At 39.5% G+C, this 27347-nt stretch overlaps 1 protein-coding gene across 2 annotated transcripts; it reads right to left on the reverse strand.

Annotated features, from left to right (window-relative positions):
* Positions 1-1255: 1255 nt before the first annotated feature.
* vps41 (VPS41 subunit of HOPS complex) lies at positions 1256-23181 on the reverse strand. Of its 2 annotated transcripts, XM_051940572.1 has the most exons (29): positions 22963-23181; positions 22625-22663; positions 17372-17401; positions 17127-17234; positions 15614-15691; positions 13785-13859; positions 12768-12830; positions 12615-12680; positions 10941-11060; positions 10707-10853; positions 10555-10621; positions 9180-9277; positions 8971-9100; positions 8721-8836; positions 8518-8636; positions 7520-7601; positions 7306-7398; positions 6225-6352; positions 5910-6054; positions 4880-4921; positions 4741-4791; positions 4523-4660; positions 3791-3845; positions 3579-3719; positions 3347-3483; positions 2299-2398; positions 2162-2206; positions 2004-2083; positions 1256-1591 (listed from the first exon to the last, which is right to left on the reverse strand). In XM_051940572.1, exons 1-29 carry the CDS (start codon positions 22981-22983, stop codon positions 1511-1513), a joined length of 2595 nt encoding a protein of 864 aa, XP_051796532.1. In that variant the 5' UTR covers positions 22984-23181; the 3' UTR covers positions 1256-1510. The 2 variants fall into 2 exon arrangements, with proteins under 2 accessions (XP_051796532.1, XP_022051909.1); XM_022196217.2 differs by lacking the exon at positions 17372-17401.
* Between the last annotated feature and the right edge of the window lie 4166 nt (positions 23182-27347).

Here is a 27347-nt window from a genome sequence, read left to right on the forward strand (position 1 = left end):
CAGGCCTGATAGGCTCATCATTATGATTATGATTATTGAGATAGCGGCACGGCATCACTATAACCATGACAACAAGTGAACAATACATCAGCTGCCTGCTGAATGAACAGCCTTGGGGGAACCCTACGCTCTCTTGTTCTCTCTGTTTTGACAGTTTCCGGCTCTGATTAATGTTTTTTTTTTTCTTTTTTTTTAAAGATAGCACTCCTTAAAACTTGTCAGCAGGTTTTGGGGTTCAGAGGATTAAAGTCCAACATCTGACTTGAAGGAACCAAACAAATCATTTAGGGCTGTTGTAGTTCCTTACAGGTTTGCTTAAGTTGATGCAATCAGACCAGAGTTACACAGGTTCAAACTGTGGAGATAACTCCTCTGGAAATGTGTGACAGGACACTCTGGTTAACCAACAACTCAGGAGTAGTCTCACACTTAGCCTGGATCAGGTTTGTTTCCTAGTTTCGGTTTACATAATAACTATTCTTGGATTATACTGAATTTACTGCTTTATGGAACCAAGAAGTCAGACTGACTGAAATGAGCTCAACTCACAAAATTCACTTAAAAAAGGATGCCTGTGAAGTGCAATAACCAGATTCATTAACAATCATCACATGTGGAGGTCTTCGTGTCAGCCAGATGTCCACTCTGGTGTTAAATAGGGCAATAAATAAAATCATTCTCTTTTATGACACATCTGTTGCATTCATATGTTGGAGTCTTAAAACATTTGCACAGGTGTGTTTTAATGTTGCATCTTTACAGCATTTTTAGCACTTTATAGGAACCAAATATCAAACCCTTACTGAAGTAAAAACTTCAGTAAAGGGTTTGGAGATACTACAGTATAAAAATGCTCTGTTACAAGTGAAAGCCCTGCATTTAAAATCCTATTTAAGTAAAAACAAACACCCAAACAAAAAACAGAAGTGTTACCCTCCAGTGCCAAACGTTAAACATGTTTTTTGAGCTTTGGGAGTTTTTTTCTCAACTACAGACACTGCAGTAAAGCACAAAACATCAGGGTTTCTTTTTTTGCAATTATTAAATGAAGTCTTTGATGATAACAAAATATATGATAATGTGCATTTCTCAAAGCTTTCTCGGCATCTTAATGATTCAAATATTGGCTGGCCTCTGCATTTCATGTGAAAGACGTTGGCCACTAGACTGTCTTTAACTTTTGACTAAATTCTTTGTGTCCATTTTAACTGATGCATTCTTAGTTAAACATGTCATTTATGAGACACAAACCAAGGAGTTTTTACACACTTTTATTTTTCAGACATTTCATCACCAATTTACATTACTGAAGAGCAGAGCAAGCACAGCACTTTACAGTTGTTAGATTAAAGTATACAGAGACAGTCCAATGGAAATATTTAGCTTTTTTTGCCAGTGTACAGATCAGCGACTGGAGGAAAGTGATGTTTTTTGATCATTGCACCAGAGAAGCTGGGAGAAAATGAGACATAAAGCATCAATAGTAACAGTGAGAGTGCACGAATCCTGTTCACTTTTTCATCTCAAGGATTCCACTTCCAGGTCCTCGTCTCTTTGCACTGCAGATGTCACAAAACTGCAGCCCAGGAATCTGAGACGGGAAAGGAAACACAAAACAACAGAAACGAAATGACAAAAGTCGGACAAAAACAAGACAAAGTATCACAAAAATGACAAAAGAACAATGAGTAATGTAGTACTTTATGATAAAAACAACTTGTCATGTTCGAGAAATTATTTTAAATTTATAGTTTCACAAATTTATAATCTGCAGTAATGTCGTCTGTAATTTTTAAACTTCACAAAATCATCTGGCGGGCCGGTTTTGGACCGCGAGCTGCATGTTTGACACCCCAGCTATAGAATAACCAAGATTTATCCATTATGTGTTTATATTTTTATTTATATATACTTCTGAGAGCTGAAAAAGAGCTGGGGCCGATGCATTTCACTGCCGTACCTTCTACTTGAAGATATGTTTGAAGTTTTCAGACGTCACTTACTGTTCCTGAAGATGGCAAACACTCCTTGTGAAACATGTGTCTGCAGTGAAACACCACCACACTGAAGGGTTTGGCCATATCTGAAACGTGGGTGTGACAGGAAACGTTCACAACAAGTAGCTTTAAAACTGTTGCATCCACTGACATAAATGACCTACCTGAGGGTAATATTGTAGCGTGACACGACTCACAAATGTTCTCCTCTGAAAAGAAAAGCAGAAACATTTTCGGGAGTTTAGTTTGATATAGATCACCTCCAGTGCTTCTACACTGACAGCAAAATCACTAAACCCACCATCGACTCTGACTCCTCTCATCTGAGTTCGATGCATCTTCTGGAGGAGGGACAAGGAGTCGGCCACCAGGATCTTCTTGCATCCTTCCCTCAACAGAATCTTAGAAACGAGAGAACAAAATCCAGTTAATAAGAAAACATTCAGATGGTAGACAGTTGGCAGTCTGCTTGTAAACTGACATATAAGGTGTTAACACTGATTACACCTCACAAGCTTTGAACCACTTCACATATTTCTTCTTTCATTAGATCGATGTGCCAGGTATGCTAATAGAAGAACAGGTTTTACAGCTCTTAAAAATAAACTGTAAGCATGGCAAGAGCCACTGTATAAATGTAAATTATTTCAGCCTTTTAAGGACATTAACCCTATGTCACATTGTTTCCCACTATATGCTCACTTCTCACAGCAACATAAGGTCCTGCACCTCCATGAGAACTCAACAATATCTCCTGTGCTTTATGACACATTTATAAAGACACAAAAATTGTAAAAAAAAAAAAAGGTAAAACTTCGCATTTTCTTGATTATTTACTTCACAAAAACTGCATGGACCTGGAATCAAGACGTACAACATTTTGTCAGCAGATGCTACAAATAGTGCTTCTACAAACTCTATATATTTTCCGACTTGCCTTCTCTCTGCTCTGTAAAACACAACCTGCAGTTCAGCCGGAAAGTTCTTAAATTTTTGTCACGACTGTTGATCACAGCTGAGTCTATTATGGCTTCATGGTTGCGCAGAAAGGTGCAGAGTTTTTTGGTTTTTACAAAATGCAGCTACTCCCAATGGTTTGTTTTTCGGTATTTTTTTTTTAGATGAAATATGAATAAAATGATCTTTATGAACTATCACAATTTTGAGCTTCTGTTTTCCTGTGAATAACACATAAGAGATGATTGATTTGAGGACTTTCAAAATGTTCAAAATCTAACGATTCGCTCTGATGAATTCTGTAATTTTGTTGATTTACTAAAGATAACATTCCTCTCAAACCTGCTTGAGTTTTTGGTTTCAGAGAGGGAAAAGGCAGAAGCTCTTCTAACCTGCAGATTGTAGTCATGGAGGATTTTCACGAGTGAATCCCTGAGGTTTGGGATCTCCATGCCTTCCTTTATGCGATGGATGAGCAGAATGGGATCAACATGAGTACCGATGTTGTTGAGGAGCCCCGTGATGAAAGCTAGAATCAACAACAAAGAGAGAAGACATGCAGTGACAGTTACTGACAATAGGACAGAGGTTAATTGTGAGTCAGTAGGAGACGTGGTGTCATACGTGGTTTGTCGATAGAATAAGAGATGAGATCCTCCCACAGCTCTGCATCGTCCTGCTCTTTAGCAAACTCTATGGCCTTGTCCACGTCCTCCAGCTCCTCCATGATCATCTGCAGGGCTCGTCTGCAGTTCCCCATCCTGCCTGGGAGCAACATGCTGGATTAGTGTCCTTATTTCAGACACCAAACACACAGAACCTTATTTAACACTTACTGAGCAGGAACACGGTCTCCTCTACAAAGTTCCTCTCCTGACAGATCTCAAGAGCCTGAGTGAGAAGACAGAGAAGCAACACCAGATTACTCATGTTTTCTAGCCTAGCCGCGCTAGACAACCCACGGCAACGAATTTAATTCTCTGCCAGGGTGGGTCTAGTTACCCTCCATAAGGCTCGAGGTTGGATTCTCCTAAAACTGGCCGGACGAATCACCATGAAGTGTAGAGTCAGAAGGCGGGCGTAACGAAGTGATGACAGAGGCGCGACGATTCTGACAGAAACAACCGGCGCACAATAAACAGTTATCTTTCGACTCGGCTTTGGCCACAGCCCTTAAAGTTTTGAAGCTAATATTCAACTTGAAAGATAAACAAAGGACGGCACTGAAGTGTTTCATTGAGAAGAAAGACGTATTTGGACTTATGCCGACGGGATATGACAAATCCTTAATATACCAGTTGGCTCCGCAGCTCCGCTGGTTGGGAAGCTAATGGGACTTAGCCACAATCCGCCGGCACTCTAGGAACTACGTCAGCCTATTCGTTGCACTGATTGGTTGTATACCTACCCAATTACTGCAGAGTGATTTGATAGGCAACCTTTTAGCCCGCCTCCCTCCCTGTCGAGCGGTCCTAGACCCTTGTGCCTTCAGAACATGGGTCTAGCGCGGCTAGGCTACATGTTTTCTACATTCAGCAGACTTTAATGTGTGATGGGATGACATGTACCTTCTCAAGAGGGCAGTGTGTGCTGTCTCTGAGGAAAGGCAGGAGGTTTGGTCGGTCGTACTCGGCGTACAGCCCGATCTGCCTCTCGTGGTACTTCTGGCCTTTGTGGTGGTCCCGCTTGAACAGTTTATGGAGGTACTGCAGGGGGAGAAGCTTGGTCAAACTGGCTGTGGGATCACTTTAATATTGTGAGCTGAGATGTTTGAATTTAAATTCACCACATGCAGAAGCTCAGGCCTGTCTGCCAGTTCTTCCACCACTCTGTCTGTCTGTTAGCAGAGAGAGGAAACATGAGGATCAGTGGACTTAAAGTTCATCAGAGAGACAAAAAGATTCAACAGAGTCGTGTTAGCTCACCGATATCTTGTCTTCATTGTCGAGGAGCATGTCAACGGCTTTCTAACAACAGACAGTCATACAGCAGTTTACTTACAAACAGAATATACAGCAGGACAGAGGCGTCAAACTCATCTTAGTTCAGCGGCTACATTCAGCCCAATTTGATCTCAAGTGGGCCGGACCAGTAAAATCACAGCATAATAACCTATAAATGACCACAACTCCTAATTTTTCCTTTGTTTTAGTGCTAAAAAGCACAATTCTGAAAGTATTCACAAGTAAGGAATTATCTTTTTGTAAAACATCATGAACAACCTGAAATTTCTGAAGAAAAATGAGTTCAGTTTCAGCACCATTATGCTTCAGTTTATCATTTACACATTACAACCTACAGCTCACAGAGTGTCTACAAAGGAACAAAACCTTTAGTCACAGCCATCTGGAACTGAACGATATAGCATTTTACTTTATGATCAAAATGACAAAAGACAGACAAAAAAGACAAAAACAACAAAAACAAAGCTACAAAAAAATGGACAAACGACACAATGGAGACAAAAAAGACAGAAAACGTCAAAAAGGAGACAAAAACAAGGAACAAAGCGAAACACAAGATGACAAAAATAAGACAAAAAACATGAGCGAGACAAAAGGAAACACAAAATGAGAAACAAAACAACAAAAACACGGGACAAACAACAAAGCTCAGACAAAACAAGCCAAAGAAAATACCCAAAACAAGACAAAATATTACAAAAACAAGGCGCAAAATGACAAAAGAACCATGAGCAAACTACCGGTAGTATTTTACTTCATGATCAAAACAACTTGTCATGGTGTAGGAATAATTTTAAATTTACAGTTTTACTAATTTATAATTTGCAGTTAATGTCTTCTCTCTAATTCTATAATTTTTACACTTTACAAAGTCGTCCCATGGGCCTGATTGGACCCTCTGGCAGGCCGGTTTTGGTCTGTGGGCTGCATGTTTGTCACCCCTGGAGTAGGAGGTCTGATTATGATACAAATGAATGCGACCGATTTTCACCTCTTTGTCAAAGTCCATGAGGAGGACGATCTTGTCCTCTATGGAGGAGAAGAGGTTGTGTTTGTGGATGAGCTGGTAAACATCTTTGTGCCTCAGTCTCAGGTAGATTTCTAAAGCTCTGTCGTAGCGCTGGTCATAGGTGTATCTGAAAGAGCAACAACACAGTCTCAGTGTCACAAAAACACCAAATAAGACATCCTGACTTCCACAAAAATGGCTCTAAAATGATGCATAGAGTAAAAAACTTTTTCTATTTAGTTCTAATATGAAAGGAATCTTGTGATGTGAACTAATGAGCACGTTCAGCTCACTCACAGCTCAGCCAGTGTGGTGAGCAGCGTGCCGTTGGTAGGATCCTTCTTCAGGTGATCAGTGACGGCCTGAACAATAGCCATGTTGTTATAAAGCTCCCCAGGCCATTCTCGGATCAGAGTGGCAAAACCCTGTGGAGAGAGAGAAAAACGGGCAAACTATCAGCAGGATTTTGTTTAGACATTGCAGCAGACACATGAAGCAGCAGGAATACGGTGGTTTTCTAACTCGGTGTTACAAGATTTAGGATTAAATTGTGTTTATTTGTGACATATTTACACACTTTGTGCAGTGAAATGCAAGCTGAATGCTACACAAAGCTGTGGAATAAGACATCATTAAGACAAATGCTCTTTTAAAAGAATACTTTAATAGAATAAAGTTATAAATGTGTGTTCAGTGTCGTGCCCAAGGACGCTTCGGCATGCAGAAAGGCCGGGAATTAGTGAACAACCTGCTCTACTGATCTGCAGCCGCCCTGAATTTGTTATTTCATGAAGTTGTCCTCCAAAGATGGACAAAAAGTACTGGAAAAGTTTGGAATGGTAAGTCCTGATTTGTTTAGCAAAAATTAAGTTTTAAGAATAGAAATCACATATGAAACGGGATTTTTTTTCTTTCCCCTCAAAAACTGAGTAGCAATCAGTTCATTTTCTACATTCTGGCCTTTTTTTATGATCAATTTATGCTGTTTTTGCATCAATTTATGGTGGAAATGTCTTTATTTATCCAAAAGAAAACACAAAATTCAAGCACAAGGATTACAAGATAGAGAGTTTTTTCAAAGCCTCACAGTGGAAGCAGTGGTGGCTCAGAGTTTGAGGTTCTGGGTTACTAATCCAAATGTCAGGGTTCATGTTTCAGAGCTGCTGTAACTTCCAAACAAGCGGAGTTACATGAAGAAAAAAGGAATCTCACAGTGCTCCAATGTATATGTGATAAATAAAGGCTTCTCTCATGCTTGTTTTGAGGAGGAGGAGATTTTTTACATATTCACAGGGACACATCCCTTCTAAAATCTATGCACATCAAACAATCAGTGACTAAAGGATTTGTTAAAGGAGATTACAAGACGACAACATACCTCGTAGTCAGTTTTCAGAAATTCATGCAGGATCATTTCATAGATGGCTGGTCTCAGACGCAGGTCTCCTCTTGGCAAATACTGACTGATGGCCTGTAATTACACAGAGAGCAGGAAATATATTGACGAGAGACACAACTTTGCAAAGAGAAACTTTTTATTGCAGTTTCATAATCACTTTAAAATAAAGCCATTAAGGAAACACAGACACTACCTTCAGCTGTCCGATGGTCTTAAACCTGTACACTTCATTCTCCCACAGTTCCATGTTTTTCCCAAGAACCTTTTGGCACTTCCTGTGTTGAGGAAAAAGGACTTAAATCATTTAAACAGCAAAGAGAAGCTCCTGATTTTACATTCACATCACAGCGGACTTGCCTGTTGCTATAAAAGCCAAAATCGGGTTAAAGATGGTGTCTGCGATTCTGGAAAAATCAGAGTATTTGTCTAATGTTGACATTTATTTAGTTAGCATATTTAGATAGTCACCACATGCCAGATTTATTTCCTTTAATTAGCTAGTGGGCTGTGAGGACATATAAATGTATTTGAATATGATCGCATATCATTCAGTGTAAAAAGGTACCAAAATGAGTATTCAAGTTTATTTTTGACCTTTAAAAAAAGCAGTAAAACAATCAATTTTAAAAGTACCTCAAGGCCCACTTACTGCTTTAACCTCTGGAAAAATGGAGTAAACTGACCATGAGTGATAATTTTCCCAGCGTGTAGAATACTGTCTCTATCAGTAGTAAAGGTCTGAATTACAGATCACTAAGGTCTCCTTGTATCCATTCAGCAGCCACGTTAAGCTTAGATAAAATCAATCTAAAATTTGTAGTGTTTTGTTATTTTATAACTCTGTGTGCACTTTATTCAGCTTGTCTGCACTATTTTTTATTAATTTATTCCATTAATTTTTATAACATGTTTTATGTAATTTCATTTTTTACATCTTTTATTTGATTTAATTATCTCACCTTTACCTGCAAAGCACTTTGAAATTCCTGTGTTTGACAAAGTGCAACACTAGTATAAAGAAACCTGCTTGCTATAATTTTAAGCACTGATTTGTATAAATGATGTGAAAATAGCCTGAAAAGTTTCTGTAATATGGACCCAACCAATATGGCATATGCTTTTAAAATATTTCATACACCTTCTCACTGTGTCTGTATCTGCAGACCATCTAAAAAAATAATAAAAACCCACCTAGCAGCACTGTCATAGTCTCCCTTCTCCACCAAGTGATTGATGTAAGCCATTCCAATCTTCTGGACATCGTGTCTCTTAATGTTTTTGAAGCTGATCTCTGCAGCCATCAGTGCCTCCTGTCACAGTTAAACCACAGAATTAAACCCTGACATCGCCGACCGCAACCTTCAGCAGCATCCGTAACGTTCAACAACACAAACCTCATATTTCTTCTTTTCAAGCAGCCAATCAATATGGTCATCCTGGTCTCGCTCTTTGGCCACAACGATGTCTTTGGGACTGATGATGTAGAAGAGCGACTCTCCCTCTGCGTGCTCTGTTAATGAAAATACATTTATGGCTGTGCGTGCTGCGCATTACGCCTGACATTTGATAGTCGATGCATAATGAAATCAGGACGCGGTAAAAGGCTGCGTGACATTTCTGCCAGGGCGGGTTTTATGGTCTCACCCAGGCGGTAGTCTCTGCACTCGTTGTCTTGGAAGTTGCGCACCGTCAGCGCGTCCGAAGAAATCTCCTCGCAGCTCTCAGGAAGAGGCTGGATGATGTCCAGACGAGGCCGCGCACGAAACTCCTCATCCTGAACACATGATGGGTGATAACTTACTTTACTGCACTTCTGTCCCCTCTAAACTTATGTGTTGAAGCATCACAGTTACCATTTGATCGGAGTTCTCCTTCACAAAGAACAAGGTGACCAGCTGATCTGCCAGCGGAGCCAAACCGCTGATGAAAAACTCAGTTTCAAACGCGGACACTGAAAGAAGCAGAAACACCTTTGAAATATTTCACAGGTGAAAGGATGAGTGAAGCTATAAAGAGAGCCGAGGGGGTTTAAGGTGACAGGATTTAATTATATCGATCCTGTGCTTTGTATCGCACATCTGTTGGCTTTATAGCAGCTTCACTGAATCACTGTTATCTGTGTGTGAAGGAAACTAAACAGGAAAATACGAGTGAAAGTGATCCAGAAAGAGAATCAAATCATCCCTATTTATGGTGTATTTAATCCAGTTATTTGTTGGATTCTTAACACAGCTTCGTAAAAATGTGTTTTGATGTGGCATATTTACTTTTTAGGAGTTGAGAAAAGTAGCTTTACTCTGCGTCTGACAACCGTTTTATAAAATATACTTTATCTAATATAGTTTGACAAATGAATATGAGTTCTTCACAGTGAAAGTAGCAACACTACAAATGAAGAATTAGCATCAAAATATGCTTTAAATATGTAAAGTAAAAGAAGTGGACAGAGTGGCACACTTTAGAATCATATATGTTAAAATATTAGATCATAATAATTGATTCCTAAATCACTGCAATGTTAAAGATGGAGCTAATTTTGCTTTGTACGCTTCCAGACAGCCAAATCTAGAAAAATAATTTCACAACTTATTAGCCGATTTACATAATAATACCCTGACAGTGCAAAATAACTAGAAACTAAAGCTAAAAATGAACTGTAGTGGAAGAAAAGGTGCAATATTTGGATCAAAAATCTAAAAAAAAGTGTCATGACATAGAAGGATGTGAATAGAAATGCTTAAAAAAAATGTGCTTAAGAAACTGCAGCCAAAATCCTACTTAAGTAAAAGTACAAAAGCACCAGTATCAAAATAAACCTGAAGCTAAAGTACTCAGTACTGCAGTATTGCCCATTTAAGAAACACACATATTTTATTACTTGATTAAAATGATTGATTAAATATTTCATACATCACTTTAATTACTTTATGTACTGCTGGGTTAAAATACAAAAATAATATAGCACAGTTTATTTGTTGATTTGTGCATTAATCTGAATCTGTAAAATACCAACTAAGGCTTTCAAACAAGTGTAGTCAAGTACAAATAAATACAAAATACAGAGGAGTTGAAGTACAACATGAAAATATTGAAGCAACGTACATAAAACTGTACTTGAGTAAATGCAGTTATTTGTAACGATGTCCTGTAATGTTACATGTATATAAATTCCTGTACAGACCATAAATGCAACGACTCAATCCAAATCATGACTACTGTGTTTCTTACTTATTTCCACATAGCGGCTGGGCAGATCTCTCATTTCAGTGGGATTTCGCTCTTTTACGACGCAAATCTGACAGAAAAAATGAGAAAATCATGCTGATAAACAGTCACAGTGCTTGTAACAATTCGGCAAATGAACAAGAAACAAAGCGAACCTTAATGGAAGTGCCCCAGCCTACGATGAGGGTGGTGTTGTCCTTCCAGCACAGACTGCACGGGTACATGTCGGGCCTCAGACTGGCGTTATCCCTCAACACGTTGGTGATCCGCTGCTTGGTGCTGATGTCATAGATTTTAACTCCCTAAATACAAGAGGAGGGTAACATGAGCGTCTTCACATTGTACAAACGACGTGATTAAAGTCGTGTGGTTGCCACAGGGCCTCTTACCACATTGTTGGCCCACGCGATCAGGTTGGCCCTCCACTGGATGTTGTTGATCGTTCCCTCGCCTTCGTGCAGAACCGACGTCTTCCAGCGATTCAGCCAGTTTCTTTCATACAGGAGAAGCTTGGAGGAGGAAATCAGGGCAACATTTAGCACCACAAAGTATGTATGTGAAGAAAATAAAGAGTGCAGCGGCTCAGCTCCACCTACAGAGGGCAGTAGATGAACAGCACATTGCACAGGATCGAGCATTCAGAAGCAGAAGCTGCAGATTTAACTTAAACTGCAAATAATGAACCTGATTTTCCCCCTTAAACGGAGACTTAATTCCACTCCAGAGCACTTCTACACGAAGAAAATGAAGACAGATTGTTCATTTGACTTCACATTAGCTTCACATTCACTGGTGGAAGAAGTCATTTTAAAGATCCATTCGGCTGACGTGGTTTGCGAGTCAGAGATGGTGTAAGAAACCATAAAGGAAGAGTTGAAAGTGTGTTGCGTTTCAAGCATGATTTCATAAATCCTTCTCACTCCCATCATAATGGTTACAGCCTCTTCTGGATACACACCATTTATTTGACGATGTAAGTGGTGTAAAAATCTGAAGAATTTAAAGTGTGTGTTCATGTTATAGTTTGACTCTCTTGCCTTTTAACAGCAGTATAGAGACTGTTGTGTGTTTTTAACCAGAATGCAATGTGGCATTGATGCGCTAAAGAGTGACTTCATCAATAGCGGTTTAACGTCCAGGCCTTGTGCTGTACAAGGCAGAGGACAAAGCCTGTCATTCACATTCCCTGCATTGTTACTGTCCTCACTACATAAACTGATACAAAAAAGCGCCCAAAAAGTGCATAATATTACCAAGGAGGCCGCGAGAAGGTTGTATGGGCTCTTTAATTCAGCAGTTGGGCTATGTTAATAAACAGTTTGCTCTACAAAGAGATGATATGACAAAAGAACTGGGGAGACAAAATTGAATTTCCTTTGACAGGATGTGGCTCCCGTTGAGGCTTATTGATTTTCATCACAGGCACCTTGTGGAGGCCTTCACAACTTGGAGCTGAGAGGAATCAGCACCAATTGAACGAAAATGGCACTAACAATGGAGTTTCATGGAAAAAGTTTCCCCTCACCCCTGTTGTATAAATGTCAGTATACTTTATTTATAGACGGCGCTGCAATGACGCCACATCAGTGCGGTTTATCGTAGTGCGGTGGGCGCGCTGTAATAGGCAGCTGGTTCTACTTCCGAAAAACAAAATGACAAATCTAATGTCTAAAATACTTTTCACCTTCCGCAATGACACATCTACCAGAGACAACTTCCAGGAAAGAGATCACTGTATGCGCCCGGAAATCCAAAGACTATGTACCCTCTTGATAATGACATCTATTTGCTGTGCTTGTGAAGCATTGCCTTTCAAACACTGTTGAGCGAACAGCACTTTGTGAAAATGGGCAGCTCTCCCGAGAGCACTCCAGCAAAGAGACAGAAAAGTAAGAGTCTTTCACACCAGACAAAAGCCTGCGCATCGCCTTCAGCCGAGCCAAAGTGAGACGGCTCGCAGGACTCGGTTTTACCCGGACACAGTCAGGATGAATCGCCACAGCAGGAAATGTAAAAAAAAAAAAAAAAACGGACACATAATGAATGCACAGATAAAAACCTACCTTGTTGCCTCCAGTGACAAACTGTTTGTAATTTGATCTGGTGAACTGAGGGTGTAACGCAACCACCTGCACAGGAAGGTTCAAGAGACTGAATTAGGCTTCTCTTTACACACATGTATGATAAAAGTCTGTAAATTAGCAGAAAAAACTTACTTTGACGGGACAGTCAAAGTTCTCGTGGAAGCCTTCTCTCGTATAGAGGCCGAACACCTGAACCTGAAACAGAGACGAGGCAGCAGAAAGGTGAATAACTCAAAATTTCTCCTTTAATTGCTGCCTCTGCAACTATCGGAGGCCAGCGGGGGAAGTGTGGCCAGAAAACACTTTGATTGGCTCCCTACTTCTCCGCTGGGTCACCAATTAGTGGACAAGCTGATTCTCTGAACCCTGCAGGGTTTAGAACAGAAGTCCTAATCTTAGACTTGACCACAGCCTCAGTCGGCTACAGTAAGACTCTAATGTACCATTAAAGTACATGACACCCACTTTTCCTTTATCCGAAGCCCCGAAAAGAGAAATACTTTTAAGATGTGGGAATAATGTAAAACTCTGATGCTATCTCTCTTCTCGAGCCGCATCAGTGATTAGGGATTAAGTTAGATTTCAAAGGATTAAAAACCGACTGAATTGGTGAGGGCAAACAATTGCTGTAGCATTGATTTTAATTGTCTGCTCCACTTTTTGTGCGACAAGATCTTGTTTTTGCCACCAGAGTGCTGGAAGTAGGGGGGAGGGTGATATCAGAGAGCATATCTTGACTGCAAAATCCATGAAGGATGGTGGTAATGATGAGAAGAGACAAGATAACAGCAAGGTGGAGAACATGGAGAGGGTATCCATAGACGGCTGATGGCTGACTGACAGCTCGACGGATTTGAGTGCAATCCTTTCCCCCTACTCTTCAAAATTGTTACAAGCTTTTTATAAATTCCCGCATCATGAAAAAAATATGGCTTTATGTGTAGATATGGTGGAGATAAAACTCTGGGTTAATGCTCTGATTGTGGAAGAAGTGGCTTCTAAAAATTCACTCCCCAAACACCTCAAGTTCCAAATCATTAGCATAAAGTTTAAGGCTGATAAGATGAGTTTTAGAGGAATTATGGAAGATGAAAAACACTGATTGGTCCAAGGATCAGTGACCAGCGGTGATGAGCGGGGAGATCTCACCTTGCCATCCTCGGAGCAGATGCCCACATGCTCTCCACTTTCATCCAGACTGATCTGGTTGATCTTCACCGAACTCTGAGGAGACACAATATCACAGCATCTTATTTCAGAGGTGGGGGGAATATCATTGTGGCCGGCCAAATGTTGCTGGCTGACATTTTACCCAAACTAAGTGAAATGCCAGGAAAAGCAAAAGGCAAAAAAAAAAAAAAAAAAAGAAGAAGAAGCAGCGAGAATGTAGTAGATGCATGGCTCCATATGTGTCGATGCATAAAGAGTGCATTAATACTGAGAACGTTATGGGTCCATTTAGGGCTCTTAAGATAAAAGGATCAACCAAATGGCATAAATTACAGGAAATGTTGCTTTAAAAACATCCCTGAAGTGTAGATGGTGCCTCTGTGTAGAGTAAAGGGGGAAAAAAAAGTTCTTTATCGCCTATTTGCCGATCATATGACATCCTTCTGACTTGTTCATTTTAATACAAATCCTCTTCTGCTCAGTGAAACAACTTCCTTGTTTCTTTCAAGCAACGACTGCTAACCATAAACACGTTCCAGAGCTGTGAAGCACTTGAATCAACGTGCTCAGCAGGAACACTGCAGTCAGAGGCACAAGTGCAGGTCCAGTAATGTGATGTAAAACTGCTCATTTGTGACCAAATCAGGCCTGATTACTGATTTATTTCAGACTTTCAAAGTAAATTAGCGATGGGAGGTTGTTTTCTACAGATAAAGTGAGCAAAAATGTATAGAGAAAGTAAACAGTGTCAGCAAATCACACTATGTAACATAATTAATGGCTATAAGGTCTGCATTTATAGTATTTGTGTGAAACCCAAAAATATCCCCTTCTGCTTCCCTCTGGGATCCAGTATTTTGTCTGCAGGGCTTTAGCTCATTGTGGACACTGAGGTCTGTCCTTGGTGATTTTTCAGGAAGGTAATAAAAGCAGAAGGAGGTTTGCATCCTGCAATAAAAATTTTGATGTTGGAAGTGTTTTATAGGCCAATCTTGTTTAGACTCAGTATGTTTAAGTGGGACGACTTCCGAGTGGTTGGTAGAACTGGAGTCCGCAGTCCTACTAAAAGCTCATCTGATCAAATCAAAAAAGGACTAAAGCACATCATCAACATCCTTCCACGATTAATCTGCTATTTTTGCTAGCAGGACAACCTGCAAACACCCGCAATGCACTCTCTAACCTATGTTAGAGGCCTATGTTTTCCAACTTTGAGCTCATCCTACCTAGCGGACACTGCTGGGTGTTATTTATTCACCATCTGTAGAAAAAAGCAAGCATAAACTTTGCAAACAGTTTGCTAATTTGTCTGTGTTTTATTCCTCAATAGTTCTTGAGCTTGGATCATCAGTTGGTATAGTTCTATTTTGTAAAAACATGAATATTTTTCTTTTCTTGCACTATTTCTTGTATTCGCTGCTGTAACACCAAAAAATTTCCCTGCTGTGGGATCAATAAAGGTTTTATCTATCTATCTATCTATCTATCTATCCTGACTGGTCTGTTGGTGAAACAACCAACTTCCTGTGTTTTTTATAATTAGCATAACAGCAGCATATCATTTGTTTTATAGGATTTTGATTGCAAACTCAAGCAAAACTAAAATTTCTAACAGATGACAGCAAGTTAGTTCATTTTCTCTGCACCCTGAATTTCTGAACCAAATTTCGTACCAAAACCATCCAATAGTTGTTGATACATTTCGTCAGAACCAGAGTAGTGGACCAGTGCCAGCCTGAAAATGCTGTTCATAGAGCTAACATGTCTAAAAATGGGCCTAAAGAATCTAATCATTTCGATGTACTCACAATCTCAAACTTCTGAGTTACATTTCCTTGGATGTCCAGCAGAAACACCTTTCCAAAATGGGTACCTAAGGCAAGAAACTGAGAGGAGAGAAATGCAAGGTAAATGAAAGCAGAAGACAACCAGTTTGAGATTTTAAGGAAGAACAAAAAAAAAACCTCCTGTGTTTAAGCAGGCTGTGGGAGAGGATAAAAAATATTTCCTGGAGCTGCAGTGACATGGGCAGAGTGGGGATTGGGTGGGCTTGGAGGCAAAACTGTGAAATTGCAGGGGGTGGAAAAGCCCTATTTATTAAAGCAGACAGTGTGAAATGGCATTTTTTCCACCTCAAATTAAAATGCTTAAGCATAATAAATGCACTGTACATCTGACTTCTTCCCATGCAACCCAATCACCTCCCTGCCCGGCACAGAGCTATTATTTCTACTGAGCAGCAACTGGTTTCTGTGTTTTGTGCTTCAGCAGATGTGTACGTGTGTGTGTGTGTGTGTGTGTGTGTGTGCGCGTGGGTCCGCCGGGACAAAAAAATTATAGAAACTGGGGGCTTTTGGCATTAGATTAAGTGTGTGTTCTTCCACCCCAGCCCCTGCTCCATGCCCTCCTCCTAATCCCCCTCCCTCCTCGACCAGCATGTGGATGTGCGGCGAGCCCACCATGCTTCAGTGCAGTCTATAATGAAATGCTTATATTTACAGGCACAGCTGAGCATGTCAGACAGAGCCCCTGCAATCTCCCCAAATAAAATAACCAAAAATAAATAAATAAAGGGTTCAACCTTGTGAGGCGGAGCGACTTTTAAAGGGATTTATCAGAATGGAATTGTTCAAATGAAATTCCGATTCAGACACTTAAAATATGAGGCAACATGAGGCAATGTGTGCCGTCTGTGGCTTTAAGGTGGTGGGAGTTTGCCACGGTGGAGTGGGGGGGGGCGCTGTGACCGCACACAGGTAGCTGCATGGCAGAAGGTACACGAGCAAAGAAAAATCCCAGGAAGAAAGACGGTCGCATCAAATTTGGCGTTTCAGCAAAGCAGTCTGTGGCACGGTTAAAAAAAGAAAGGGACCGAATCCTCAAAGTAAAAATAAATAAATGAAAATCAATAGTGGTTAATAAAACATCAGGTGAGGAGACATAACCGGGTATGACTTTTTGCTCTGCTCAAGCGTGCAAGTGTGCTGCCGGTGCCACGACGATTAACCATCTCGCCGAGAGTGGCCCTCTTAAAAATATCAACATTCGACGAACAGAGGAGAGGAGCGAAAATATGTAAGAGTGGGAATAAGAAGCGGAGAAGACAATGGTGCCTGGTGTCTTCTGATGCACCTCCCTGAGAGGAAAAGCAGCGGAGGTGAGAAAAGAATGGCCTGCCTTCACAGATTGAGCAGAAAGGACGGAAACCAACTTTGAAGATGACATCTCTCCAATGTGTTCATAAACAATGTGAGATCTCTCGTTGAGATGGGTGGACTTGCAGCTGAAATGCCCTTGTGGGTGGCGGATTATAACGTCTACCTTGTCATGGACGGTCATACAGCTGGCTGCATCGTTCTGGAGGATTTCTGTCACCCCATTGGAGAGCCTCTCATACTTCAGCTTGGGCTCCTCCTCGCTGTCCTCCTCCTGGTGGAGAAAGCAGTCCGCTGAGATGTAACATTCTCTTAAAGGCATTCATCACAACAGTGTCACCTCACAAACTTTGCGGCTGCCAGTGCTTTTAGAAAGCCATGCAGTGAACTGAAATTTGCAAAAATGTTCACCTCGAGTGGTGTTCTGTCTTCAAACGTGATCTTTGATTTAAAAAAAAAAACAAACAAAAAAGAGTGGAAAGTTTTACAAGAAGGTGAAATAACTTCATATGCTCCCAAAGCAACTCAGTTTAAAGGCACCCTGTTGAGTTTTTGACCTCTAGTGACTCTTCAGAGCAGTTTTTTTTTTTTTAATGTTTTCGGTCCTGTTTTGTAAGTTTACTGCAGTCAAGCACAAAGATGTGTAGAAACCTGAGCACAGCAATCACTATTTTGTCCCCAAAAGCAGGGAAGTAGACAAATGCTAGCTAATGACTATCAACGCAAACAACACACGAGTTTAAAAACTTAAAAAATAGCCAATATTTTTACTGACAAAAAGTGAATGTATGGCTGCACAATTATTCACAATAACCGAAATTCTTTTGCTTAATATTAGATGACGATTATTCATTGCTGTCAGGGGCCAAATATGTTTATTGCATTTTCACATTTAGAAAGAGCACTTCTTCCATTTCATTGCAGGAAGCCAGAATTGCAGTCAAGATGAACTGTGCAGCCCTAATAATATGCAAACATAACTTCTGGTTGTGTACAAAAAACTCCACAGGGCACCTTTAAGTTCATCACACTTAAAATAAGCGTGTCTGAAGAGCAGAATGGTTAAAAAGCACAACTGAAGCATTAATAACATTTTCTTATACAATTATAAAAACGTATGAAAAATCATATTCAATGACTTAGAAGACTTGATGTTTATTGCAGTTAACTGTGACAAAATAGACAATGTAGACGGGGGTTTTTTTAATCGAAATTTTGCTTTGAATCATACATTTGCAAGCATAATTTTGTAATAATCACCACAATCAAAAAGCAACAATAGCTAATAAACAAATTACTTCTCATTTTAAGCGTTTGTGGCAACAAAACCTCATTTTTACAAAGCTGGATAACGATTTTTGCTTTTTGTTTTTGCACATTCTAGACAGAATATGGGACATCAGACAACATTTATCTAAATTGAACTGGAACGAGGTTAAACTTCCATTTGGGGCTGCTCAGAGTAAACAGCTTATTGTTTTTGTCTTGAGGGATCATTTTGCCCGTTACATGTGAAAAAAAAAGTAAAACAATAAATAAATCCCCAGTTTAATATCCAGAAAGTCGACAAGATTTCTTTAGATTCTATTTCTTTTACATACATATTTTGTTTAGTATGATACCAGATAAGTTAAAACATAAAATTCTCACTTGGGAGAATCTGAAACTAAAGATAATTTGCTTGCAAAATGATCAAAGTACATATTTGTCTGTTAATTATCTCTTCCTTAGCCACTTGCACACACATATACTGGATTTAAAAGAGCATAACAGTCAATAGCCAGGCCCTAATAACCAATATGCAGGTAATTCATTCTGGGAGGCTGGTGAGAATACATATAAATGTGTGTGTATACGCAGATATATGCACTTGTTTGAAATGCAGGATAAAACAGTTTTCATCTCTTCATGAGGCTGTTCATCCCCAGTGAAAACACATGAATTTAAGCCTTTTCATAAAGCAAACTTAAGGTATTCTACTGCGTTACACTTTCCAGCATGAGTCAACATTTGCGGCCAGTCACAGCCTGAATATTGCTCATAATTCAGTTTATAACCAATGCTGCACAGTCTGTGGCTGCCCAGAGGGTGCATCAACTCAAAACATTGTCTGCCATTATGTGCTACTGGGTTGGAGGTGGGGGACAATAGCGTGGAAAAAATGTTATTTTCAAAAACAATCCTTTCCCACTCAACAACGCTATATCTAGGCTATTTCCTGTGTATTCTGGTTGTGAGATTTCTGATGCGAGGGCATTTGTCACGGGTTTCAAAGGCGTATCAAACAACAAAGGAAAACTTCATCCCCAGAGAGAAACTACCCATTTTAAAACTTTTGCCATCTCTTGTAAGTTGCTCTTTGTTTTGTCAACTACTGAGCTGGCCTTTGTGCTGTAACCACTTGTGCCATTTTCTTTGCCTGTTGGCAGTTAAAACACAACAGGTTGAGCGTTTCCTTGTGTGTAAAATACCGCTTTAAATGCACACCGAGGACTGCACCAGTCCCAGACATTTAGGATGAGAAAAGAAGGCGAGTCCCCTTCAATATTAGGAAAACAATGAGTCACCCTGGCACCGAAATCATCTGTCTTAACACAAAATAAAGCAGATGTTTCTACAGTACACACAGCACATATGAAAATGAAGTGTATGCGACAGCCTTCACAGTTAATACAACTGAACACCTGAGGGGATTTTAGAGAATTAGAAAAGCACCAAAAATATATATGCTTTGAATTAGCGGTGTTGAAGCTTCCAGTAGAGCTGCAGAAACGTCTCTGTGACTTAAAGCTCTTTATGAGCATTTTGGGAAAGCATATTTTATGACTGGATTTCTTGTAACTTACCCTTTGCTTTCTTATTTTTCTCAGGTTGTCTGTGACTATTAATACGAGAGATATAACATGGCAGATTTAAGGATAAATCCCCCATTTTTCAGTCATCTGTAGATGTTTTTGGAGCATCTTATGAGCAGATTATGAGAGGGAATCTGGACAAAAGAAACCAGTTATTCTTTTTCCTTAAACTCTCTGAACCTCAAGGAAGCTTATATGTGTTTATTTTGCTCCTATGACATTTTTATTCACTGTGGGTTCATTTTTTCACTGCAATATAAAGTCCTGCACCTCTATGGACCCAGCATGACCTGTCAAAAAGCTTCGTGAAACTGTTATAATGCCAATAGTATTAACTAAAAAGACATAAGTGAGGGCTGAGTTTCTTTAATTATTCATTTTACAGGAAAAATTAAAAACCTGGACTCCACATGTACGAGATTTTTCCAAGCGCCCACAGGTTCTACCAATATTGGGGATAAAAACGGGGTCTCCAAATCCTATAGAAAGGTTAATTGATAAGCCTGCATTTTAATTTTTAAAATTTCTAAATCTAAGCATTTTTCATGCTACTCTGCACATCAACTCTTTTTAACCATATTTCACCATGCTGTCATTCAACAACTTCTTGTCAAGTTGGTCCTCTGTATACTAATTTTCAGCCTAGGGCTGGCCCGAATAGTGGTTTCTGGCCTCCGAATATTCGGGCCCTATTAAAGACGAATATCCGGATATTGCGGCGGCGGAGACGGCCCGAATAGTCGGATCCGTTCGTCTGGTCTCCAGGGTCCACATTTTGCCCTCGTTTAGTCTTTAGTTAAACTGAAGAATTCCCAAACACCAGTCTTCAGCATCTTGTCTTGTGTTTATGCAACGAAGTGAAGCGTGGCTTCAGAGTCGGCAGCCACCCGGCCATTCGGGTGGTGTTTACAAACACGAACGGAGGAGCCGAAATGAGCTGAAGAACATGGCGGGATGAGCCGAAATGGGCCGAAGGCGCAGGGAAGACGCGAGCTCCGAATAATTTCGTTTGGGGGGAGGAGGGGGTGATCACATCGACATATGTGTATATGTTTATGTGATCACAGGATGAGATGAGCCGATGTGGGCCGAAGGCAGAGGGAAGACAGTAACGCTGCATATTCTTTCCGCCCAGTGACGTCCACCGGCAGGGGGTGGGGGGCGAATATTCGGATACCAAAATTAATATCCGGATAGTGCCGTAGCGAACGAATATTCGGGTCCAGCCCTATTTGAGCCGAGGTGCATTTATTTTATTTTTTCTCTCAATCTATCCCATTTGCTCTGCCTAAACAAAGCCTGCAATTCACCTGAGAAGAATATTTGTCACAGGAATGTTGGTTTCAGATAAATCAGTCTTCTCACTTGTGCTTAGGAATGCAGATTTTTAAAAAAAAATTTTTTTTTTCAGTTTTAACAAAATCTGCTGCAACTGGTTTATTTTTGGACATTTTTTTCTGTTTATACAGTTTCTGGCTCTGATAAATTGTGCAATTTAGAAAACACAAACTTGATGGCAGGCTTTGGGGTTCAGAGGGGAGAAAGATATTAGAATGCACTGGAAAATGTAATTTCACAAGAGAAACCTGTTAAAGTTTTACACACAATCCTTCTTGCACTCTCCAGTATGAATTTAAATATATTGTTCCGGGCATTAAGTGAGGAAAATCAGTGCAATAGGTCAACTAATATACTGCTTTTATTTATTATTTCTCAGGGTTTGATTCTTGGTATCCCACAGTTAAAAGTGAAACATCTTCCCTTGACAAGGCATCAAAAGAAGAGCAAGGAAAAACACTCACAGATCAGGCTTATTACTGCATTTTGCCCTCAAAAATCAGACTGGTCTGGCTAAATTGCAAACATGGGGAGGAGTGAGCCTCAGTTTATCGAAAGCCACAATTATGACAAATTGTTACTCTGCTCATTTCTTGTGTGTGTGACAGAGTGTGCAGCAAACAGGACCTCGCTGCCTTTATCCTGCTCCACTGCTGTCCACCTTCAACTGCAGCAGACACGAAGCCAGCTACAGTATATTGCAATATTCTAAGCAAATAATCAGCTGTTTGCAGCCACTTGCAGGAGACACACAGTCCCCCAGTCTGTAGTGCTGTTTTCCTGTGAGTGTTTTTGTCCTACAGTGCTGAACACATGGCGCACGGAGAGAAAACAAGATGTAGGAGCTCTTTCTATTTACAAACTCGGACTTTTTTTTCTGCTTTCCTTCAGCTCGCTCTTAACTGTTTTCTTGAGAGAGGTGCAGGTGTCCAACGCAGCCTATCCCTTATATTTCATTCCACTCTGCTTCCTATAAAGACAAATCCCCCTTCCTGCCAGACTGATGTCTAATGTTATATTTTATTTAGCCCATGTGTGATTCTCAGAAGCACAGGTGTACTGTAACATGCCAAAGTTCAGTCATACTATTGATGGATCTGGAGAGCTATCTGTAATTCATGAGTGTTTGACACCTCTCAAAACCTGACAAAGATCCTTCAGGGATCAAGCTGTGCTGATAAAGGCTGGCTATGTATTACAGTCCTTTCAGTAAGCAGGAAGCTTTATTTGAGTCCAAAAATCACTCATGCTTGACAGAACTATGCACACCCCTGACACTGACAATATGTTGCTGTTGATGCATTTCTACATCAACATAGTGGTGCAACTGCATGACATTTGTAGGTCTAGTTTTTCCTCATGGTTGTGGCCCTTTATAAACTTGCCTGTACGGATATGAACTCATCCAAACATGATTCCTTTCAGTAGGAAAAAAGGCAGCACAAATTAATACAGCTGTTGTGGCTCTTACCTCAGACTCATCTGTAAATTCCTCACTTGGTTTCCTTCCCTGCATGAAGAGAAATGTAGAGTTTTCATTAAGGCAAGACACCAGTGTTTAGATTTGGAGGTTGGCGCATTTGAATTCAAAATACTGCATTTCTTTAAAGAGTAAATATAGATATAGCATCACTGTCAAGCTGTGGCATTCCAAATTTACGCCCTCCACGCTAGAGAAATACCAGATAACAAGCCAAATAATATCAAAACGCAGCTGACAACACTCCTGTAAAGATTTCGGGTGTATTTTGCTGCAGTTATGCATAAAACATCAGCATTAGCCAGTTAGCTTTAGCATGTTGTGCTTACCTCCTCCTCCACTTCCGCCATTGTTGTATTAGTTAGCGGTATATCCGAAGAGAGTAGTTATGATATTTCAACATGTGTGAAGAAAACACATGTTAAATATCCCCTCAATGTGTGTTTTGTATCAAAAATATCCAGTGAAACGTTGCAAAAATAAGTGAATTGTTGTTGTCGAAGGCTGCTGCTGTCATCAGTTAAATCACATGACTGAACCAACGCTGCGAGGCATTGTGGGTATTGGAGTCATTCAGACGGAGGGGAGACGCCAAGAGTCGAAACGAAAGATGGAGACGGCAACTATCAAAAAAAGCAAGTGAAAACTTAAACGTGTTTTCAATTGTCGTATTTTTTGTCTGTAAAAAAGTCCGCGCTCATTTTAAGTTGGTTTTTAGTCGGTTTAAACCTATTCACGTTCTGTTTTTTCATATTTCAGACAGTAAGTTTTTTTTTTTTTCCAAGAAAATGTTCCGTTTCTTCGCCGGAAGCTGACAAAATCTGAACTGCATCAAGAGCAGGTATGTATAACCACAAATCACGGCTCCACGGACATTTTATTACACCAACTTCAACAGTTTGAACAGGTGCCAAAAGCTATAAATTAAAGGAAGACTAATGTCCTCCAAACTTTCCCCAAAGGGATAAAACGGTTGATTGGTGCAAGAATTAAATCAAGTGATGTAAAAGTAGCTAATTCAATATATTCACTCAAGTATAGATAGTGCTAATGAAGTGTTTCTATCTTATTAAACTTTATACATCTTTTCTCTTACATTTTCTGGAGGAATGTGATGAATTTACCACCAGTATATTTGCTAATTAACATTTTCATACAAAACATATAATAACCTATTAAAATACAGTGTTTAAATTGACCCTCTAGCAGTACACAAAGTAGTTCAAACGACAGCAACAGACATCAAGGAATCAATAATAATAATAACAGCAATTTAACACTTTCAAACATTTACTTTAGTAGATTTTAAAAAAAGCAAAACATCTACTTTTAAAGGAGTATTTTTACATGGCTTTGTTAAATACCTCCCCCACCGAGTGAAATAGCAGTATTGCATTATATATGTGCTCTTTGATTGTGTGAGGAACAAAACAGCATTATTACAAGCATTATTAGCAAAACTTAAAAGTGCATATCGTGCAGAATGGTCCCTTTTATCTTGGTTAATTAACGTTTGCTGTCTGATAAATGTTCTAGAGCAAAATGCGCATTATTTTCATCTAAAATGCATAAAAGACAATTGTACAGTATTGCAATTTTTTCCACCCGTGAATGGCTCTTGCATGCTTTCCTGGACCCATCACTCATGTATTCCTGAACAAAAAGAAATCTTTTATTTAAAACAAATACCAACAACCCAACTGTTTGACGTAAGAAACACCTTCAATGATTTTCAATGCTTGTTCCAATAAGACTTAAAGTTACAATTAGGTCATTGGTTTTCCATATTTGCAGACATTCCTGAAGATAGTGGCTAAATCAAGCCTTCTGATATTGGTCGACTCCTGTGGTCCTTCGTCACTCTGCTGACAGCTGCTTGCCAGAGTCCAGATGAATGCCAACGGTATGATTTGCCTCTTCTTTATTGAGATTGTCTCACACCCCCGTCTTGCCTCATCCATCCTCAGGAGAATCCTAATGCACTGATACCAAGGGGGAATAATTTTTTTTCTTCACAATCTGCTTAGCAATGATTTATTGATTGCGGCTTCCACCCTCACAGAGAATTACCGATCCTTTTTGGGAAATCAGATTTTCACACCTTTCATGGGTGTGTATGTGGCGCAGGTCTCCAGAGACAGTGTGAAGGGAAACTGACTTTGAGGAGCAGCGGTGTGTGAATCTCTGCGGTGTCACTACTCTGCTGCCAATGGTATGTCCAATGGATGGCCCTGTGATTCTCTGCTCCTTCCCCATCTCTCTCTATAGTGTTGCATTATTTATTAGCTGATAAATACAGTGTCCAAGCGTGATTTCAATATGCTTTCATTCCCTTTCAAAGCATTAAAACACATGGTTTGCCCACTCTCCTATCATAAGCATGCATGACCTCCTCCTAGGCATGAGCATTTCTTAGACAAAAAAGGAAAAAATAATAAAAACAACCCTTGCCCTCATAGGAGGAGTCAGATTAGTGCACTGAAAGCTTTGATGCTCCAGAATGTCAGCTCGGTGGATCGATCTAGCAAAAAAACACACACGCACACACCTGACCAATCAGAGGCGTCTGTCTGTTGTGGACCTGCTGGGCACCGTGGTTTACAAGCTTCAAAGAGCTCCTTTTAATACACTGCTTTGATAGCCCTCAGCCTCCACTGACCCACCAACCATCCACTGGGGAGCATTTTAGCTTTAGCGGAGTACAGAGGGATAACTGTTGATCATATTAACGAGCATGGAATAAAAAAAAGGGAATCATCTCAAGTCTTCACTATGTACACTGCTGGCCTACTATTTGCAAAGGAATGCACACAAAACAAGCAGATTTACAAGTAATTTTGCAATTAAAATGATGCAAACCTGCATTTTTTTTATGAATTAATCACAAAAGTATTAACAGCATTCATAGACATTTGCATGCATAAATATGCTCTTTTGAAATTGTCACTCAAACATTCAAGGTTTCATTTGCTGTAGGATATAAGAGGGGACAGTTTGGTTAATAACCCTAAGGGGGAGACAAATCATCATCTACCAAACCACATTAGACATCTCAGATTTGCTGCAAAACAGTACAGCACATACATATATGCATGTGATATAATTAATGCTTCAAACTTTAGTTTCTTGTTACTTTCTTATTAATAGATTAGTTCCATATGCACAAAGTTAATATGCAGTATTTAATGTTCTTTGAAAATTTGCATTTGCTTATTTTTTTAGTTATTCTCTTAGTATTCAAATCAACATTGCACTTGAAGAGACACAAACGTATAAAGTACCACTACGTTTAGCATTAATTATCCTAATTGTGCCCATTGTTCAAATTATTCCAGAAAGCCTAAATGAAAGAGCGACATAGAAGGAGATATATTTTGTCCCTCTTACCGAAGCAATTAAAGCAAATGTCTAATGGCTGAAATTCAGTATTATTATTTATCATTATCTGTGTCCTTGCGTGTTCAGGTAATAACATTCGCATATTACCTGAAATTGTACCTTATTTGATTCTAACTAAAAAAAAAACCCCAAACTATTCACCTAATGACAGTGTTTACTTGCTTCTCATAACTAGTTCACTCATTCATTATAGATTGATTTCCAGGAATACATTTGCAGCCCCAAAAAGTCACATAACCTGACAAAACTGATGCATGATTTGACATTACATTGATGTTTAAGAACGCAGAAAGCCTAAAAGAGAATTCTGTCTTTCGGGTAAATTATAAACCTCGTTCTGTCGCAGGTTTGTGAGACTAGACTGTTCTGGTTCAGGGTCACTGGTGTGCATGTGTGAGCCACAAAAACGCCCTGAAAATGTCACTGGTGTGTTACAGAAATCCTAAAAAGCACAAGCTGTGTCTTAATTCCAAACCTAATACTTATTCTGAGCAGGTTTTGAATATGCAGTCCGTTCTCACTGGGGAGTGAGAACGTCACTTGCAAAAGTCTCTGCATACTAAAAATCCTGAGTGTGTTGTTTTGACTGTTACTTCACAATGCAATGTCAAAAGAAAACAAGTAGCTGGAGAATATTATAGTAACTGATAATGATACAGATAGAAGAAGATATTGAAAGAGAAAGTTATATTTTGATTAACTCTTTGAAGTCATTCTAATGTCCCTTTTTAAAGTTTTATTTGTGAGATGTAGTGCTCTTGAATCTATGAGAGTTATTATCTGCCAAGTATTTCTTCAGTTAAGCCATTAATCGTTTGAGAAAAGAGAGGAAAATGCTTTAAATATCCCACAGCGCAATGTGGTTTTCAACCTGCCTGTTTTTTGTGCATGTCGATCCAAATCCCAAACATATATATGAGTAAGATAAGGAACAAATTCTTACATTTGAAAAGCTGAAACCAACCCGCAAATTTTTATCGCCTTTGCTTAATTAAAATCACAAATAAACAGTCAAAGTAGTTGCTGATTAATTTTATGATTCACTAATTGAATAATAATTAACTATAGCAGCTCTATTTCTGTACTGTCTTTACCCTCATCTATGTTCTTGCTGTTATCTTCAATCTTGACTACTCTTCTCCATTTAATTTCACTCATTCTATTCATAAATTCTTAAGCTAGATTAGTGAATGTATTTCATACTTCTCACAGAACAGTGAGGAGCTTGCATTTTTTGTGATGTACATATATTTTGGTTTGCTGTCTGCTCACTTTATATAGAACAGGAACATAGATATATAACAGCAGTTAATAC

This window comes from Acanthochromis polyacanthus, chromosome 20, assembly GCF_021347895.1.
Source record: "Acanthochromis polyacanthus isolate Apoly-LR-REF ecotype Palm Island chromosome 20, KAUST_Apoly_ChrSc, whole genome shotgun sequence".
Lineage (NCBI taxonomy): Eukaryota > Metazoa > Chordata > Actinopteri > Pomacentridae > Acanthochromis > Acanthochromis polyacanthus.

What these genes read in the sequence shown, in the direction of transcription:
- vps41 (XM_051940572.1), bottom strand. Translation starts at nt 22,983, where the DNA reads ATGGCGGAAGTGGAGGAGGAG. An exon ending in GTATGACCGTCCATGACAAG is followed by an intron (nt 15,692 to 17,126) that starts GTAGACGTTATA and finishes CTCTCCTCTCAG; the next exon opens with TTTCTTGCCTTAGGTACCCA. An exon ending in TTATTCTATCGACAAACCAC is followed by an intron (nt 3,484 to 3,578) that starts GTATGACACCAC and finishes TGTTGATTCTAG; the next exon opens with CTTTCATCACGGGGCTCCTC.